The 21,013-nt window shown below is 42.8% G+C and overlaps 1 protein-coding gene across 1 annotated transcript in view; it reads left to right on the top strand.

Moving 5' to 3' along the window:
- The window catches only part of FAM20A (FAM20A golgi associated secretory pathway pseudokinase), a 62,354-nt gene that overhangs the window by 25,220 nt on the left and 16,121 nt on the right, over positions 1 to 21,013 (top strand). Inside the window, exons 2-3 of the mRNA XM_017497352.2 lie at positions 19,155 to 19,339; positions 20,081 to 20,131. Coding sequence (XP_017352841.1) covers positions 19,155 to 19,339; positions 20,081 to 20,131 — 236 coding nt within the window. The remainder of the gene's footprint in view (positions 1 to 19,154; positions 19,340 to 20,080; positions 20,132 to 21,013) is intronic.

Genomic DNA, 21,013 nt, shown 5'->3' with positions numbered 1-21,013 from the left:
GTGTCAGAAAGGGGTCCAGTTTCTGCTTTCTGCACATGGCTAGCCAGTTTTCCCACTACCATTTATTAAACAGGGAATTCTTTCCTCATTGCTTGTTTTTGTCAGATTTGTCAAAGATCAGATGGTTTTAGATGTGCGTTGTTGCCTCCGAGGCCTCTGTTCTGTTCCCTTAGTCTGTATATCTGTTTTGGTACCAGTACCGTGTGATTACTGTAGCCTTGTAGTATAGTTTGAAATCAAGTAGTGTGATGCCTCCAGCTTTGTTCTTTTTGCTTAGGATTGACTTGGCTATGCAGGCTCTCTTTTGGTTCCATATGAAGTTTAAGGTGGTTTTTTCCAGTTCTGTGAAGAAGGTCATTGGTAGCTTGATGGGGATAGCATTGAATCTGTAAATTACTTTGGGTAGTATGGCCACGATACTGATTTCACGATACTGATTCTTCCTAACCATGAGCATGGAATGTTTCTCCATCTGTTTGTGTCCTCTCTTATTTCATTGAGCAGTGGTTTGTCGTTCTCCTTGAAGATGTCCTTTACATCCTTTGTTAGTTGTATTCCTAGGTATTTTATTCTCTTTGTAGCAATTGTGAATGGCAGTTCGTTCTTGATTTGGCTCTCTTTAAGTCTGTTATTGGCGTATAGGAATGCTTGTGATTTTTGCACATTGATTTTGTATCCTGAGACTTTGCTGAGGTTGCTTGTCAGTTTCAGGATGTTATATAGTATATTAAGTTAGACATCTCAGAAGAAAGGGACCTAAGCCTTCAAGGCACCACTAATTTTTTGATTCTTTTTTATTCTAAATAAATATTTACTCTCATATCTGGTTTTGTATTCATAATTTTGTGCTCTTAAAGATGATCCTTCAAATCATATTGCTTCAGGTCTCACAAAACCCGAACCCTTTCATGTCACAGAAGAAATAGGACAGTGTGAAGGAGGGTTCTTCCAAACTAATCACCGCCATGGGGAAAAAAAAGAAAAATAACCTTGAGAAATGTTCTTTCTAGGACCCACGTCAAGGATAAGAACACTGAAAGAGACATATGGATCAAACAGATGCAATATTTAATTTAAAAGCCAAGTGCTATAGAAGTTCACTGTAATGCTTTTATAACTGTCTGTGTGACAGAGTACTCTTGGAAGTGTATTAAATGAGTAAGACCAACCTTTTGAACTCCATGGATAGAATTGAAGTGCAATTCCTGTGTTTAAGGGATTTTCTTCCCCAGGTTTTCATACTGGTGTTTTGGAGTATGATGGAGCTTTGGCAGCAGGAAATGGGTTGAAGCATCTAAGAATCAGCTATTCATAGAACATTTACTGTGTATGTAGCACTTCTGAGTACTCCTTCAAATACTGAGGAAGATGCAAAAGAAATTCAGGGCAGATCCTTGCCCTCAGGAAACTTAGAGCTTAATTGGGAAGAAAACATGTGGCTCCGGATCTTTCATTGTTCAGTTTCTCTTCTGATGGTGTAGCACAATGAACACTAAATTCAGTTTCCAACAAAGAGATATTTCCTGAGTGCCTGACAGCCCATTCTCATTTTCCTCTTACTGTTTGGAATCCCAGGCACCGATGACCAGGGCTTCATGAACCTCTGCAGGTCAACCATCCTAACCAAGGTGATGGGACTAGGGGGACCCCATCATAACTCTCCATCTGACACAATGCCTCCTAGAATTGCTCAAGAATGAACAGCTCAAGCAAATGTGCAAGGGTTCAAATAATTACAAAATACTTAATGGATTATCACCAAATTCCTCCCCAGGAGACCTCAGTACGAGCTCTCAAAACAGAAAGAGTGCCATTTCTCATAACAGCTTGGTAACCAGTGAATTTAGCAAAATATAAATTCCGTGGCATGCAATTTAAATAGCTATCCTTGAGAGGACTTGGCATCACTGCTTTTGGAGGAGAATGTGTGGCCAGATGCCAAAGGAAGACTAGTTATTTCAGCAGAAAGGACAGAAGTTATTTCTCGTTATCATTTCAGTTCATCCTGACTCAGGAAAGCCAGAAAATTTAAGAGATGACACAGTTGGAAAGAAGGAAAAATGGGAAATAGGATTTCTGGAAATTTTAAAATTATAGCAAACATATTATATCCAGAGAGCATGCAATTCAATTTCTCTTATACTGGGCTTCAGTAAGCTTGTGGTTCCCATTAGCTGTCTTTCCAGAAAAATACAGAAGATAGTTCTCCTAAAGCTGTCATCCACTAGGTGTGAGATAAGGAGCCCGTTAATTAATCCAACAGATATTTATTGAGTATCTGTTGACCAGGTGCGGTGGCTCATGCCTGTATTCCCAGCACTTTGGGAGGTAGAGGTAGGTAGATCATTTGAGGTCAGGAGTTCAAGACCAGCCGACAAACATGGTGAAGCCTTGTCTCTACTAAAAATACAAAAATTAGCCAGGCATGGTGGCAAGCATCTGTAATCCCAGCTACTCAGGAGGTTGAGGCAGGAGAATCACTTAAACCTGGGAGGTAGAGGTTGCAGTGAGCTGAGGTCACACCACTGCACTCCAGCCTGAGTGACAAAATTAGACTCAGTCTCTCTATATAGAGAAAGACATATATATATGTATATATATATGATCTGTTACATGCTCAGGATGCTAAGGATTCAAATGCTAAAGATTCAAGGGTTAAGCAAAAACACAAATAGACTCTACCTTTGTGGTGTCTGGGGTGGATGAACACAAGCAGATGTGAAACTGTTAGTGCAGCATGGATAAAGGAGAGAGACACTGTGCAATGAAACATAGAAACAGAGACATGGGACCTGTCTAGAGGCCAATGCAGACTTCCAAGGAATGAAGACCTGAACTGGTAGATGAATGAAAAGGATGTAAGGAGGCAAAGAGAGGGAAAGAGTGCCCCAGGCCAAGGAAACAGCCTGTTACAAGCATCCTTGGTAGATAGATCATTGCCTGTGTAGCTGGGATAGAAGAACACCGACCTAGACCAGTGAGTCCAATAGAACTTTGCACAATGATGAAAATGTTCTATCATCTGTGCTGTGCAAAAGGGTAGCCACTAGTTAGATGTGGCTACATAGCAATTAAAATGTGGCAGGTTTGGCTGGTGTGACTTTAATTTTTATTAGTTTAAATGTAATTAGTCACATGTGGCTAGTAGTTATTGCATTGGCAAGTGCAGAACTAAGAAAGCTTGTTTTTATTTAACATCAATAAAGAGACGTTGAGTGCCTCTAAGCAGGAGGCTAAAGGATTAGATTTGCATTTTGAAAAAGCAATCATTCTGGTTATACTTAGCAGTGCTGATCAAAGGGAGTCTCAATGGAACTTCCAGTTAGGAGGTTATTGGAAAAGTCCAGGTGACTTAGACGGTGATGGTGGCAGAGATGAGGGGTGGACAGATTCAAGAGCTATTACAGGAGATAACATCTACACAATTTGGTGATACAGTGGACATTTTGGGGAAAGAGAGAGAAATTTCAAGGATAATTCCTGGAATTCTGGCTCAGATGCAGGTAGCTTCAGTATGCTTTGTGGCTAGTGGCTAAGACACTGACCTCACCCTTAGAAAGATCTAGAAGTGCCTGAGAGTTTTATTCTGTTAGAAACTCCCTGCCTCTGCTCCCACCCCCACCCAAAAGATATCCATGCCAAATCACTGGAACCCTTGAATGCTACCTTATATGGAAAAAGGACCTTTGCACATATGATTAAGTTAAAGATCTTAAGATGAAGAGATAATCCTGGATTATCTGGGTTAATACCTGCACAAGAATCCTCATAGGAGAGAATAAAGAGAAGAGGAATAAACAAGGTAACCACAGAGGCAGAGATTAGAGTGATGCAGCCACAAGCCAAGGTATGCCTGAAACCACCATAAGCTAAGAGAAACAAGGAATGGATTCTCCCCTAGAGAGTGAAACTCCCCTAGAGTCTTCAGAAGCATAAAGTCCTGAAAATAACTTTATTTTGGACTTCTGGCCTCCATAAGTGTGACAGAGTAAGTTTTTTTTTATTTTAAATGATCAAGTTTGTGGTCATGTGTTATGGCAGCCTCAGTAAGCTCAGACACTCCCCCTATTTTCTCTTTCCCCAAAAACAATCACTGCCAATGACTGACCAGAGTAACAGTATGTATTAGACTGTTTTTGCATTGCTATAAAGAAGTACCCAAGACTGGGCAATGCATGGAAAAGAGGTTTAACTGACTCACAGTTCCACATGGCTGGGGAGCCTCAGGAAACTTACAATCATGGCGGAGAGTGAAGGAGAAGCAGGCACCTTCTTCGCAAGATAGCAGGAGGAAGTGAGTGCATGTATAAGGAAGTGCCACACTTTAAAACCATCAGCTCTCTTGAGAATTCACTCACTATCACTATCATGAGAACAGCATGGGGGAAACCTCCCCCATGATCCAATCATTTCCACCTGTCCCTCTATTGAATCATCACCTCCACCTGTCCCTCCAATCCGGGATGAGATTTGGGTGGAGACACAGAGCCAAACAACATCAGAGTAGAAAGGCTCAGCTCCTTTGCTTCACTGCAGGACAAACTTTGAGGTATAACAAGCCCAGGAGCTCCCCAAAGAATCAGACCAAGACTAGGACTTCTTTGTCTGGCTTCTTCCTCCCCATGTCCTCACTTTCTTACCAGTTTCTCCAGGGAGCACCTTCATAATAAATCACCTGCTCCTAAACCCAAAGCACAGGGCCAGCTTCAGGAAGAATCTGACCTATGACAGGTGGCCTTCACGGGGCAGAACAGAAGCCACAACTGAGGCCTAGGCTTAGAGAGACAATCAAGAGTTTAGTTTTAAGCATGTTGAATTTAGATGCTTTTAAGGCAGGATTTGGCAAAGTGTGACCCACAGACCAAATGTGGCCCATGACCACCTGCTTTCATAAAAACAAGCAAAAAAGCAGCATTAGAACAGAGCTTTGCTTGTTCATTTATAGATTGCCTAAGGCTCCTTTCATTGCAATAACAGCAGAGTTGAGCAGTTGAGACAGAGACCATATGGCCCACCAAGGCTAAAATATTTGCTATCTTGTCCATGACAGATATGAGCAGCTGGATTTATGAGTCTATAGCTGAAAGACCAAGAAAAAAATTATGAGTCCTTTGCACGCAAGTGATCATTGAAGCTAGGGAGGTGGATACAATCATGTCCAAAGCAAGGCTAGAGGGAGAAAGAAAAAGAGCCAGAATAGAAACTTCCAGAATTCTAGTATTTCATGGTGGATCAAGGAAGACTGAAGAAGCAACACAGATGAAGTGGCCAAAGATATAGATGTAAATCCAGGAAAGCTTCTTAAAATTTGAAAGATCAGAAAAACGTCTTTTATGTTGACCATTTATTTTTATGTCTGAGGACACTGAAAGCTTTTATTTTCTCCTGCAGAGCCAGCATTTAAAACTACCCATCAAAAGAACTGTGTTTTTTCCAGAGCAATCAAAATTATTTTCATTAAATTATTTGGGAGTTAGTTTGTCCCAATGCAACTAAAAACAGAGAGAGAGATATTGTATACCTATGCCAACCCTTAGTTCTGAGCGATCTAGTGATGTTCAAACTCATAGAGAAGTGTCTAATTGTGACTAACCCTTTTGCTATTTTCCCTCTTTGACCCTGCTGTACCATTGCCTAATTCCTGGGGAGTTCCTTTATTTAGAAAGCTTTCTTTGTACACAACTTGGAGTGAAATGCTCTGAGAAAGACCAGATTTGTCTTGGATTATAAACCATCAAATCCCTAAAATATTTTGCAGCCCACTAATACCAAAAATATACTCAGGTCATAGTAGCTGCATATGTCAGTACTAGGGGAGAGCTTCCTACTTTTTTTACGTTAAGTGCTTTCTGTGCACAAGGTACTGTCCTAAGTTTTGGAAGGGGCACAAAGTTGAGTAAGACATTGTCTCTGCCCACCCTCAGAAGAAGTGAGAAATGTGCCCAAATCATTGTTACTCAAAATATGGCAAGAGCAATAAAAGAAATTGGAGTTGGCTGGGTGTGGTGGCTCATGCCTGTAATCCCAGCAATGTAGGAGGCCGAGATGGGTGGATCACTTGAGGTCAGGAGTTTGAGACCAGCCTGACCAACATGGAGAAACCACATCTCTACTAAAAATACAAAATTAGCCAGATGTGGTGGTGCATGCCTGTAATCCCAGCTACTTGGGAGGCCAAAGCAGGAGAATCCCTTGAACCCAGGAGGCGAAGTTTGTGGTGAGCCAAGATCAAGCCATTGCACTCCAGCCTGGGCAACAAGAGCAAAACTCCACCTCAAAGGAGAAAGAAAGAAAGAGAGAAAGACAGAGAGAGAGAGACAGAGACAGAGAGAGAGAGGGAGGGAGGGAGGGAAACTGGAGTTGGATGACAATTTGAGGGAGTGAGAGAGAAAGCTCACATCTGGTTGTAGGACTAGAAAAAGAAGTTCCATGGGAGTTTGGCTGGGAGGGATTTCTGGAGATGAAAATGAAGAAGAAGGCATTCCAAGGTGATGGAACAGCATGAGGTGGGAGGAAAATACAGGAACACTAAACATAGAACTTAGGTAGGAGGGCAATGGGTGGGGAAGAAGATTTTAAAAAGTAAAAAATTTGAAGAAATGCTAAAGTAGGATGAGAGTTCATGGACAACGAGGACCTCCTGAAGGATTTTGTAGGAGGGAGATAAGTGCTTGAAGCTGGGCCCCGGACAGTGAATTTGGCAGTGATGGAGGCCTGGAGTGGAGAAGGGAAGAAGACTGAGGTCGTGCATATCAGTAAAGAGGCTATCCCAGGATCCAGATAAGAGGGTTGAGTTAAGGCACAGGCAACAGAAAAAAAAAAGGAAAAATTAAGAGGTAATGGTTGGCACTTTGGGAGGCTGAGGCAGGCAGATCACTTGAGGTAGGAGTTCAAAACCAGCCTGGGCAACATGGTGAAACCCAATCTCAACTAAAAACACAAAAATTAGCCATGCATGGCGGCACACACCTGTAATCCCAGCTATTTGGGAGACTGATGCAGGAGAATTGCTTGAACCTGGGAAGCAGAGGTTGCAGTGAGCCAAGACTGGGCCACTGCACTCCAGCCTAGGTGACAAAGCAAGACTCCATCTCAATAAACAAACAAACAAACAAACAAACAAAGGGTAATGGAGGTTAAACTCCAGGATTTAGAAATGACTGGGAAGAGAAAGGAACCAAAGATGTCTGTGCTTTGTAGCTAGGAGACCTTAGGAATGAACATCTAGCTCTGTAGTTGGGTGGGGGTGGAGGGGGGAATGGTAGTTTCTACTGTCCCACTTCTCTGCTGTAACACCCATTAGAGAGAATTGCTGTGTCTATATTTGCATGGTCTGGTATCAAAATTATTCCAAAGGGGCCTGACCTCAATCCACAAAGAACTGTTAAATATAACAGCCATAAACCTATGCCCTAAAACTAAGTTGGAGGCAGGGATCCAATCCTATTCCTTCTATTTCTTCAGTACAAGGAAATTTAGGCACTGAGAAAGGTTTTCAGACCTGAAGCCATGTGGTTAATGACTAGGAGCATAGGGGGCTGCCCAGGCTTCTAAGAACCTTCCAAATCCTCCCTGAACCCTCTGAGTCACAGCCATCTCCCCTCCCTGCCTGGAGTACTCATAGTACCTCAGTGACTCTGCCCTCAGGGTCCCAGAAGAAAACCGGGTACAGATTGGCACCCTCCTTTCGCCCTCGGCTCCCATATCCCAGGAAGCAAATGGACTCCAGGCTCCCACTTAGGCCACCTAAGCTCCATTTCCAGGCTTCCTGCCTTCCCCATGCCTGCAGACAGCTACCTCCTAAGGCCCAAGCCCAGACCTGCCTTGACTCTCCCTCTAATGCCTTGACAACCTGCCTATTGCTTAGTCTGCACACCAACAGACCACAGAAAAGCTACAGCAGGATTCCAAGGTCCCTTGGATGATCTGCAGTCTCACACACATGCCAAGGCATGCAAATGATGGTGGTGTCTAATGCAAGTGTGACGTAGATGCCATTCCCTAGCTTATGGGATGTTCCAAGGGATTTTGCGGTGGCTTGCAAAACGGTTGTTTCTGGTTACCCAGTAGAAGAGTGTTTTTGAAAACAAATCATCATCTACCTGGTCTCTCATCTTTATAATTGGTAAATCATACTTACATATAGCCATGATTCTTGGATGCCTACTCGATGGTTGAATATTACTGCACTTAATTCTGGTGGCATGCAAGGAGACAGTATCAGCATTCCCCACTTTCTGCAACAGGTAAACTGAAGCTCAGAAGGCTTCAACTACTTTCTAAGCCTGTATCTTATCTTCAGTCTTCTCATTTGCAAATTGTGGGTAAGAATATGTATCTCGTGGAGGGGCTGCAGGAGCACATAAGACATTGTGTTCATAGCAACAACACTAGCATTGACTGGTAAGAGGCAGAACCAGGTCCTTGTGACACAAACTCTGCATCCATTTCTGTTATCACACTACTGATTAGTTCTTGTTCAACTTGCTGTGCATTTCTATGACACTCTCACCTCATTACAGCAGGGATCAAACTATGTCATTGTCATCATTGTCACCAAAAGCCAGTGACACCAAAACAGAGCCTTGTGGTTCGGCCTTTGTGCTATTTATCCTTTATTTGGGAGAGTCAAAGAAAGGTTAATGCTAATAGATAGCGACATTTGAGATGGTCCTTGAAGGACTTCTGTGGATGAAGACTGATATTGAAATGGACTGAAATCTTGGAAGCATCCCAAGGAAGAGATTTAGGAAGATTTAGAGAGGTTTAAAAAACAACAGTAGCTCTAAATTAGTGTGCAGATGAAACAAGGGCACTGGGTGATAATGAAGGTTATCGAGAAAGATACCTATCATGTTGACTCACCTATAAGATCATCTTAGGGAAGTGGTTTTGTTTGTTTAAGAAAAAAAAAAGTCCCTAATAACTGTGGACATGGGGAACAAATTTCAGAGTCTCACATGGACATCATGGAGCAGATGAGGTCTGTCCTTCCAGGGTGTGGGCTGTGAAAAGTGGGAGCTGATACCATCTCCCAGAGTCAGTGCAAGTGTGTGACACATCAGGAGGGGGTTTGCATCTTTCTTTTATTTGTTTGAGACTGAGTCTCACTCTTGTTGCCCAAGCTAGAGTACAGTGGCACGATCTTGGCTCACTGTAACCTCCACCTTCCAGGTTCAAGTGATTCTCCTGCCTCAGCCTCCTGAGTAGCTGGGATTACAGGCACCCACCACCAGGCCCAGCTAATTTTTGTATGTTTAGTAGAGACACGGTTTCACCATGTTGGCCAGGGTGGTCTTGAACTCCTGACTTTGTGATCCACCACCTCAGCCTCCCAAAGTGCTGGCNTTAGTAGAGACAGGGTTTCACCATGTTGGCCAGGCTGGTCTCAAATTCCTGACCTCAAGTGATCTGGCCGCCTCAGCCTCCCAAAAGCTGGGATTACAGGCGTGAGCCACTGCGCCCATCTGTTTGCATCTTTCACAGGGCGACTTAAAAACCTGATCCTAGCTAGCTGGAGGAAAGGGATCCATTCTGTTCAGATAACTAAGTCCAAGAAGGATGACTGCATCCAGGTACTCAAACGATGCCATTGAGCAGCCTCTTGCCCTCTGTAACCCTCTGTAACTTTACTGTTTTCTTCAGTGGTGGCAATACCTGGCAGGCTTTCTGGTCACTGGCAGCTCTTCATGTACAGTCTTCTCATAGCTGAGAATCCCAGAAAAAGAGGACAGTTCTTCTCTGCTAACCCTTGAAAAATCTTTAAGAATCCTCAGACTGAAAGAGATTGGGTCATTTGCACATGCCTGAATTAACCACAGGGACTCAAAGAGATGGGGTATAGTGATCTGAAATTGTGCGTCACAGATCATGCAAATAAAAGGGGAATTTTTTTTTTTTTTTTTTGGCCAGATCTGGGAAACGCAGTTCAAATGAGAAGATGCAATTCTTTAAAAAAAGGGGGATGGGGGATGGAAAAGGATGCTAGATGGGCAGACACAGAGAGGAATGATACCTTTGAAAGAGGTATGTAAAAACAACTTTTAGTGTAATTTGTTTAATTGCACAATTACAAAAATATATAAACCAAAAACAAAGCCACTCATCAATACCCACGAGGCTCACCATCATTGAGTTTAGTATGTGTTCTTTTCATGCACACTAGATGTGTCTGTGTCTATATAAGCACCTGTAGATGATATTTTTAGCAAAAAGAAAAAGACTCACTCTACAACTGTTCTAAAGTTAGACAGCCTTCTATGTCACTACATATAGAGATATCTCTTAAATGCCCCTGTCCTAGATATTTCTATTTTCTCCAATTTTTACAGTTACAAACAATACTTTAGTGAATATCTTTGAACATATTTTCTTGCAGTTGTGTAAATCGTTCTACAGCATAAGTTGCTGAAGTAAAATTGCTAAGTCAAAGCGTAAACTCATTATATGTTTTAAAATGTACTGGGTGCCAGGCACGGTGGCTCATGCCTGTAATCTCAGCACTTTGGGAGGCCGAGGTGGGTGGATCATCTCAGGTCAGGAGTTCGAGATCAGCCTGGCCAACATGGCGAAACCCCAACTCTACTAAAAATACAAAAATTACCCAGGTGTGGTGGCACGTACCTGTAATCCCAGCTACTCAAAAGGCTGAGGTAGGAGAATCACTTGAACCCAGGAGGTGGAGGTTGCAGCGAGTCGAGATGGCACCACTGCACTTTAGCCTGGACAACAGAGTGAGACTCTGTCCACAAAAAAAAAAGAAAAAAAAAAGGAAAGAAAAGGAGAAGAGAGGAGAGGAAAGGGGAGGGGAGGGGAGGGGAGAGGAGAAAAAAAGAAATGCACTGGGAAATTACCCTCTAGAGCAATGTGCCAACTACATTCTCATCAATAATTCAAGAAGGCATTATAATAACACTACTTGATAAGCCTGTTTAAAACTTTTTAAGGTTTCCATGTTGAAAGGTTTTTATAATTGAAAACTCTAAAAAAAAAAGAGAGAGAGAGAGAGCAGGCTGGGCCTGGTGGCTCACACTTGTAATCCCAGCACTTTGGGAGACCGAGGCAGGTGGGTCACAAGGTCAGGAGTTCAAGACCAGCCTGGTCAACATGGTAAAACCCCATCTCTACTAAACTACAAAAAATTAGCTGGGCGTGGTGGCATGCGCCTATAGACCCAGCTACTTGGGAGGCTGAGGCAGGGGAATCTTTTGAACCTGGGAGGTGGACGTTGCAGTGAGCTGAGATTGCACCACTGCATTCCAGCCTGGTGACAGAGCAAGACTTCATCTAAAAAAAAAGCAATCAAAAGAGCGGTGATTGCTTCCACCAGCTGTTAAAGTGTTTTATAAAGTTTAAAAAGTTCAACAGCATTGCCTTGGAATATGGCCAGACAGAACACGAAACAGAATGGAGCTTCCAGAAATAGACCCAAATATAAATGGAAATGGTTTTGTATGATAAAGATGACATTTCAAATCAGTGAAATTAAAAAATGAATTTGTTTAATAAATGATGGTTAGAGAACTAGATAATCATCTTGGAGGGCAGAAAAAGATGAACCCATGCCTAACACTTTTTATCTAAATAAATTCTAGACCTCTCAGATGTTTAAATGGAATAAAAATGAAACCACAAAATACTAGAGGAAACCATGCTTTGATTTGTTTTCTTATTCTTGTAATTTCAAAGTGAGACTGGCTGAGGAATTGCACAGAAGTTGGAGGCGTGAATAAGTCGGTTGGTCATTTCAACCTTATAAAAAAATCAACATTTTTGCATTTGAAAAAATCACCATAAATGAAGTCAAAAGATTGACAACAAACTAGGAGAAAAATGTCAATTACATCAGAAAAAGTGTAATTTTCTAAGTGTGTAAAATAAATAGGAAAAAGACAACTGAGTACAAACATAGGCAAATGCAATGCAAATGACTCTTGAACAGATGAAAAAATGTTCTACTTCCCTCATAACAAGATAGAGATGCAAATTCAAAATACACTGTGATACCATTTTTCACCCATTAGATTGACAAGGATCAAGACGTATAACTACACTGTTGGCAAAGCTTCACGAATACAGCCTCATACAATGCTGAGGGCGAGGGGTTGGCCGTATCTTACCTTGGCAGAGGGTACTTTGGCAATATCAGTAACAATTATAAATGCGCCTACCCTGTGACCCATCAATAACACTTCTAGGAATTTATCATACAGATACGCTCTCACACATGGGGAACATCATATTTACAGGTTAAATGTCCCAGCATTGCTCAGCATAACAAAACATTACAGACAACCTAGACGTTTGCTAGTAGCTTATGTCTTCATCTAGTCAGACTGCTGTGACAAAATAACATAAACTGGGTCGCTTATAAACAACAGAAATTTATTTCTTGCAGTTCTAGAGGCTGGGAAGCCCAAGATTAAAGCACCAGCAGATTCAGTGTCCAGTGTGAGGACCTGCTTTCTGGCTCATAGATGAAGCCTTCTCTCTTCACACGGTGGGAAAGATGAGATAGCATTCCAGGATCTTTTATGAGGGCACTAATCCCACCCATGAAGGCTCTGCCCTCATGACCCAGTCACCTCCCAAAGGCCCCACTTCCTAATACTATCATAATGGGGATTAGGTTTCACCATGTAATGCAAACATTCAGACCACAGCAGGTTAATTATGTGATTTCCATACGGTGGAATACTGTGTAACCTTAATAGAGAATGAGGAACTTTCTGTGTCCTGAATTGGAAAAATCACCAGAATCTATTGACAGGAAAATAAAGCAAGTTTCAGGACAGCACAGATTTTATATTATCGTACCTATAAAAATAATTGTGGAAAAAAACAATGGGAAAAACACCAGCAACATTAGTAGCTTCTGAAGAGGCAAGGCGGGTTAACTGGCGGACAGGATGGAAGGAAAAGTTTTGACATTTAAAATGTTGAGCCATGTAAATGCATTTGCTACTTAAAAATAAGTAAAATTAAACGTTCTAAAATGCTCTTTCTTCCTAAGGAAATACTGTTCTTTTTAGGAAACTATTTCCAAGGAAAATTCCAGTATTGCAGAGTCAGGAGCAAAGTGATTCCTACCACTCCCCTGAAGATCTGTGATTTGTAACTAAGGTTTTATTTTTGTTGACAAAAGCAACAGCCATTAAGACTTTGTGCTGAACAATTCTTTCTTTCTCCTAACTCATCTTCTGTGCTGCTCTAGATCAGGGTGACTAACATAGCGGAGGACTTATTGCCCTTTTCAGAAGACTCCCAGGAGAGTTTAGCAGTTACATAGCTTTAGCTTTAAGTAGCCTTGGGAACCAGAGCCTGGTTGGATTAAGTTTTTAAAATAAAAATAAATGTTAGTAAAGTAAGGGAAAGCTGGCTGGAGACATATAGACTCGGTCAACAATTTGCCCTTTCCCTTGGTTTTCATCAAATGCTAGGTCTGAAGCGGCTTGAACATGTGTCGCTTTGGATAATTATACCAACAGTATAAATTGCTCCTTTGTTTTGAGGGAGTGGGATGGGGCGGTGGTCGCTGGACTCCTGAACCTGCTGATGACCTTTAGGGGAGGAATAAGCTCCAGTCCCCTTCCTCCACCCCAAGCTGGAAGGCTGGCCGAGGGCTTTCTGTCTTGGGACAGAAGTCCCAGCCATCTTTCTACTGCTCTTGGAGACCAAAGTCTTAAAATAATAGGGTGTTTTAGCTGGGTGCAGCGGTTCATGCCTATAATCCCAGCACTTTGTAAGGCCAAAACAGGAACATCAATTGAGCCTAGGAGTTCAAGATCAGCCTGGGCAACATATGGAGACCCCTGCCTACAAAAAAAATAAAAAAATTAACCAGGCATAAGGATACATGCCTTTAGTCCCAGCTACTCAGGAGACTGAGGTGGGAGGATTGCTTGAGCCCAGGAGGTTAAGGCTACAGTGATCTGTGATGGTGCCACTGCACCCCAGCCTGGGCAACAGAGCAAGAACTTGTCTCAAATAATAATAATAATAATAATAATAATAATAATAATAATAATAATGTGTTCCTTCACCTTGCCTTGTCTCCTCTATTCATATACATCCCCAGAGTTATATGTGTGCCGCGGGTACTTAATATTGTCTCACATTGACCAGCTCGCTTCTACATTTGTGTTAACAGCGCAGGGCAGAGAACACAAACTGGCTGCGAATTGCTGCTGTTGTTGTTGTTGTTGTTGTTGTTGTTTGGCCCACACAGGATATTTTTTATTTTGTATCAAAACTTTTTCCTGAACTTCTATTTTAGAATCAGGGGTACACATGCAGGCTGGTGCAAAGGTATGCCATGTGATGCCAAGGTGTATGAATGACTCTGTCACCCAGATAGTGAGCATAGCACCCAATAGGCAGTTTTTTTCAATCCACCCCCAACTTCCCTTCCTCCTCTAATAATTTTCAGTGTCTGACGTTCCCGTTTGTGCCTATGTTTACCCAATGGTTAGCTCCCACTTGTGAGAACATGCAACGTTTGGTTTTCTGTTTCTGCATTAGTTCACTTAGGATAATGGTTTCCAGCTGCACGCGTGTCCCTGCAAAGGACATGATTTCATTATTTTTTTATGGCCGTGTAAAATAGTGTACGTGTCCCACATTTTCTTTATCCAGTCCATCGTGGATGAGCACCTAGGTTGACTCCACGCCTTTGCTATTGTGAATAGTGCTGCGACGAAAACACAGGTGCATGTGTCTTTTTGGTAGAATGGTTTATTTTCCTTTGGGTATATGCCCAGTAGTGGGACTGCTGGGTTAAATGGTAGCTCAACTCTTCATTCTTGAGTCAACACTTAGAATAATCCAAATCCTGATCAAAGTCTGGATTCTGCTTCTCTTGCAAATTCAGAATAAATTATTTCCCTGGAAATTATAAGTTTCATGAGAACAGAAACATTGTGGAATTATACACAGCCCTAGCTCCAAAATATAAATCATTATCTAGTATCTCAACAAATAGTTGACAAATGAGTGAATGGATGAATAAACAATGTCAGAACAAGTCTACAATCAGCTGAAACTTAGTAGCAACTGCTCCCCTTTCCATGGAGAGTGTGCTCTCTAGCTTGCCACACTCCCCACCCCTCCTTATTGCCTTCTGCCTACATTCTTCACTCATCTATACTGTCTGCCTGTTTCTCTAGGTATTTAAGTCTGTGGACCCACTTGCCATGATAGTTCTGCAGCCTGTTATCAGTTTTGTTAAGTGACCGTGGAGAACTCAGAAATGTATGTCCCATCTGAAAGCTGATTAACCACTTTAATGACAAAATGAAAATCTAAAACTTTACTTGGGGGCCAGGGGCAGTGGCTCACACATATAATCTTAAGAATTTGGGAGGCTGATGTGGGAGAATTGCTTGAGGCCAGGGGTTCAAGACCAGCCTGGGCAACAAAACAAGACTCTGACTCTTCAAAAAAAAATTTTTTTTAATTAGCTGGGCTTTGTGGTGCATGCCTGTAGTCCTAAATACTTGGGAGGCTGAGGCAGGAGAATTGCTTGAAACCAGGAGCTCAAGGCTGCCATGAGCTGTGATTGTGCCACTACACTCCAGCCTGAATGACAGAGCAAGATCCCCATCTCTAAAACAAAAACAAACAAACAAAAGCACTTGTATGAATGTTTCTAGATCTAAGAAAAAATATTACTTTGGGTTATTTTTAAAAGAAATAAAAGCATATGCTTAAAATAAAAGCATTTAGCTTTTGAGCCTCTCTAAACAAAATATATATTCGTTTTTTGCTTCTGAGTACAAATTACCAAAAACTTAGACACTTAGGACAACACCCCATTTGTCGTATAGGTCAGAAGTCTGGGATGATGTTTCAGGCCATTTTTGTGTTGTTATGAAGAAGTAACTGGCCAGGTGCCATGGCTCACGCCTGTATTCCCAGCACTTTGGGAGGCCAAAGGTGGGTAGATCACCTGAGGTCAGGAGTTCAAGACCAGCCTGACCAACATGGTAAAACCCCATCTCTACTAAAAATACAAAATTAGCTGGACGTGGTGGTATGCACCTGTAATCTCAGCTCCTCAGGAGTCTGAGGCAGGAGAACCACTTGAACCTGGGAGGTAGAGATTTTGCTATTGCACTCCAGCCTGGGCAACAAGAACAAAACTCTGTTTCAAAAGAGAGAAAGAAAGAAAAAGAAACACCTGAAGCTGGGTAATTTGTTTTAAAAAAAATTTAATTGGTTTATGGTTCTGCAGGTTGTACAGGAAGCATGCTGCTCCTGGTGAGAGCCTCAAAAAACTTACTGACGGCAGAAGGTGATACAGAACAGGCACATCACATGGCAGAGCAGGAGCATAAGAGAGTGAGCAGGGAGGGGCCGTATACTTTTAAACACCCAGATCTTACAGGAAGTCTGAGCAAGACCTCACTCATCACCTAGGAGGTGGTGCTAAGCCATTCATGGGGACCCACACCTCTGTTACAATTACCTCCCACCACGCCCTGCCTTCAACAATGAGGAACCACATTTCAACATGAGATTTGGAGGGGACAAACATCCAAACCATATCAGATGGTATGACTCATTTTCTGCTAGGATCTCACAAGACTAAAATCAAGGTGTTGGTTGGCTGCATTCTCATCAGCAGCTCAGGGGTCCTCCTACAAGCTCATTCTCATTGTCGGTAGAATTCAGTTCCTTGCCCCCATTTCCTTGCTGGCTCCAGCCAGGAAGCATTCTCAGATACTCATGGCAGCTCTCTGGTCCTTCCACTTGACCCTCTCCATCTTCAAAGCCAGCAGCAGTATATCAAATCCTTCTGATGCTCTGGATCTTTTGGACTTCTGATAACAGCAAGAAAAAATCCTTTACTTTCCAGGACTCATGTGATTCAATCAGGCACACCTTGACAACCTCCCTACATTCAGCTATGCCATGAACACAGCATAGTCATGGAGTGTGAGCTTTTTATAGTCACAGGTTCTGGAAATGAGGGCATGGAATCTTAGAGGCCAATTTTAGAATCCTGCTTACCATAAAATTGTATTTTCTTAGAGACATGTGACATGATTTCCCAAAGAAATCATGTCACATGTCTCTAAGAAAATACGATTGGGTTACATTCTTACAAGGAAACGCCATGAAGGGGGTGGTGATTACCCTATTCTCCCCTGCACTGGGCAATTATGTCTTGGGATAGTACACTTCATTCTGGGTGTAAAAAGTGGGAGAGAAATGGTGAAGCAAAACCACCTTAGTCTGTTTGGGGTACCATAATCAATACTATAAGCTGGGTGACTTGTAAACAACAGAAATGTCTCACAGTTCTGGAGGCTGAGGAGTCCAATATCAGGGTGCTGGCAGATTCCATTTCTGGTGAGGCCCCTCTTGTTAGTTCACAGATGCCATCTTCTTGCTATAATCTGACATGGCAGAAGGGATAAGGGATTTCTCTGAGGTCTCTTTTATGAGGGCACTAATCCCATTTATGAGGGCTACCCCTCATAACCTAATTCACTCCCCAGGGGCCCCACCTCTAATACCATCACCTTGGAGGTTAAAATTTCAACATATGAATTTGAAGGGAACATAAACATTCATTCCACTGCAATCACTAAGATCACAAGTGGATTCAAATCCCTGTGGTGTGTTTTGTTTCCTTCCCCATAATACGTCTATTTTTATTCTGATGAAAAGTAATTTTTGTTTTATTGAGTCAGAGTCTCACTCTGTCGCCCAGGCTGGAGTGCAGAGGCACAATCTCAGCCCACTGCAACCTCCACCTCCCAAGTTCAAGTGATTCTCCTGCCTCAGCTTCTCAAGTCGCTGGGATTACAGGAGTGCGCCACCATGCCAGGCTGATTTTTGTATTTTTAGTAGAGACAGGGCTTTGCCATGTTTTCCAGGCTGGTCTCTCTCAAACTCCTGACCTAAGGTGATCTGCTTCAGCCTCCCAAAGTGGTAATTTTTGAAACTCTTGACCAATGAGAAAATTTGACACTCCCAGATCTGCCATGTTTGTTTTGTTTTGTTTTTCACCCCGCCCCAGACACCAGAGGTTTACTATCACATTTGAGAAATAGGGATATATAGGAACTGCAAAACCCTGCCCCTGTAATCCCACCTATCTCTCACAATCAACTTTTCCCAGCCAGATGACATCATACGAATTTGCCTTCCCTTCCAGTCTGGAGGCCTCCGTCTTCTCATTCCACAGTCCATTTATTCAACCTGCCTCTCTCATCCCCAGGTACACCAGTTTCTTGCCTACCTGTCATAGTGCTCATGTGGTCTCCAATGCGGAAGTACCTTCCCTGTCCCCTTCAAGCCAAATACCCCCCATTCTTTAGTATCTAGCTGAAGTCTGCCTTCTTCACTCTGCTTGTCCTCAGACTACTTCATCCTAGATTCATCTTTCCCTTTTCCAAAATGTTAAGGCGTTTCCATCTGAACCACGTGGTTAGCAGGTGATTTATAACAGCCTTGTATTTTGCTCTGGTTATTTCATAGACATACAACTTGTCTCCCAAATTACACTCTATGTCTCTAAATGGTAGCACCATCGTTTTTTATTTTTCTCTTTTTTTTTTTTTTCCTGGCAGAAAAGGCTTCCCAAGCAGAACAAAAAGTAAATGGCTCATTAATTCTTCTTTTCATTTATGATGTATTGATTAACTCAGCTTCCAGCCCCACTTAAAGGTCTTCACCCTCTCTTCTCTTTATTCTTACCAATTGCCTTCTCTCCTCTATCTTCTGATTCCTCGGAATATAAAATACTAGGAGATGTAAGATAGAGACTTTTAATGGGAAAGTGTGCAAAGCAGCCCACAGTCTTGCCCCGAAATCCCAGATTATTGAAGCCCCTAGTTTTACTCTTAGCAATCTGCCTTTTTTCCTTCCCACGATTTGTCATAGTTGTAATTAAGTATTTGTGTATGATATTGTATAACTATTTGTGTGTTTCACTCACTAGAGTGTAAGCTCTCTGAGGGTAAGAAAGGACCCCACAGGTGCTTTGCTCCCCATGATATCCTAAGCACACCTTAAAGCCTACCCCTCATTAGATGCTTAGTACGCTTGTGGAATAAATGAAAGGATGAATAAAAAGTGCAGACAAGGTATCTTGGTGGCTCTTTGCATTCTTGTTCCTCTAATGAACAACTATCTGGCTCTTTCAGGCGACACAAGATGTACAGAGAGCAGATGAACCTCACCTCCCTGGACCCCCCAGTGCAGCTCCGACCCAAGGCCAGCTGGGTCCAATTCCACCTCGGTATTAACCGGCATGGGCTCTACTCCCAGTCCAATCCTATTGTCAGCAAACTTCTGCAAGATATGAGGCACTTTCCCACCATCAGTGCTGGTAAGGTTCATGGAATCAGGCAAGAGGGATTGACTTTCTCCCAGAGAGTCTGAGTAAAACATCCCAGGCCAGGCTCCAGAGTGGAATACTAAAGGCTTGACACTGACCCCTGAGAGACAGAAGAACATAGGCATTGATCTTTTTCCTTCTGAAAGAGATCCTATAGCAATAATCTCATCCTGACCCCATAAGGGAGGCATATAGTAAGTATTCTTTTGTTTGTTACACCTAAAGGAAAGTGATCTCTACCATTTATTGAGTGCTTCATTTGAAGCAGATGATGCATTCTCTTTCATCCAAAGACCTTATGGCATGGATATTACCATTGCCGTTTTACAGACAGGGAAACTGAGACTCAGAAAGGTTAAGTAACTTGGCCAAGGACCTAAAGGGTGGAGCTGGGATTCAAACACAGGCCTGCTAATACCAAGTCTGTGCTGTCAAGCACTAAAACAATCTAAATGAAACAGCAAATTATTAGCAGAGACAAAACCAGACTCAGTCTCCCAGCCAGGTATTGCTGGAGTACCAGCTGAAGGGCTAGAGAGCAGGGGTCTGTGACAGAGCAGAGAAGGAGGCTGCATTCTCCTGGGCTCAAGAGCTCTCTCATGAAATGGTCAAGGGCCCCTGGCTACATTAGTCTCCCCTCTGGGGATCTGTACCAGAGTCAAGGGATCCTCATGTTGTAGCCTCTCCCAGGAACAAGACTGGAAGTTTCATGGCCCTTCTCCTTCTTTGCAGATTACAGTCAAGATGAGAAAGCCTTGCTTGGGGCGTGTGACTGCACCCAGAGTAAGTGATCTGGCCCTGCCCCCACCCAGCCTCCTCACCCTCACAGCTGTGCAAACCCCAGAATCCACTCCAGTGGGGACTTTGGGCAAGAGTGGAAGGAGCATGGTTCTCTGCCTAACCTCTGAGAACTCAACATTTCCCTCCACCCACCCACAACAAGAAAAGGCACTTAAGAGGAAGGGCTCTGTAGGCCCCGCTGGGCAATGCATGGCCCAGGAAAAGCATCATCAACATCACTGAGGAGCTCATCAGAAATGCAGAGTCTCACTCTCTTTCTGAATCAGAACCTGAATTTTAACAAAATCCTCAAGCGATTGGAGCACGCTTTCAAATTCAAGAAGCAGATGGTTCCCACTATTAACAAAATATTAGAATTGGCCGGGTGCAGTGGCTCACACCTGTAATCCCAGCACATTGGGAGTCGGGTGGATCACTTGAGGTCAGGAGTTCGAGACCAGCCTGGCCAACACAGTAAAATCCCATCTCTACCAAAAATATAAAAAGTTAGCTGGGTGTGGTAGCATGTGCCTGTAATCCCAGCTACTCAGGAGGCTGAGGCAGAAGAATCACTTGAACCTGGGAGGCGGAGGTTGCAGTAAGCCGAGATCGTACCACTGCACTCCAGCCTAGGCAACAGAGTGAGACTCTGTATCTCTGTCTGTCTGTCTGTCTGTCTGACTCTCTCTCTCTCCATATATATATATATATATAAATCACTGGGGGAGCTTTAAAAACTGTTCCTGCCCAGCCTCCAGCTCCAGGAATTTTGATTCAAGTGCAGACAGTGAGGCCTAGGTGATTCTAATGTAGCCAGGGCTGAGACTCACTAGGATAAGTGATTAATGGAATCGAAAAGCTAGGACCGAGAGTGGCGGAGCTCCC

The sequence above is a fragment of the Cebus imitator genome, unplaced genomic scaffold (assembly GCF_001604975.1).
Source record: "Cebus imitator isolate Cc_AM_T3 unplaced genomic scaffold, Cebus_imitator-1.0 Scaffold229, whole genome shotgun sequence".
In the NCBI taxonomy this organism is placed as follows: Eukaryota; Metazoa; Chordata; class Mammalia; order Primates; family Cebidae; genus Cebus; species Cebus imitator.
This window is presented reverse-complemented; position numbering and strand designations above follow the sequence as displayed.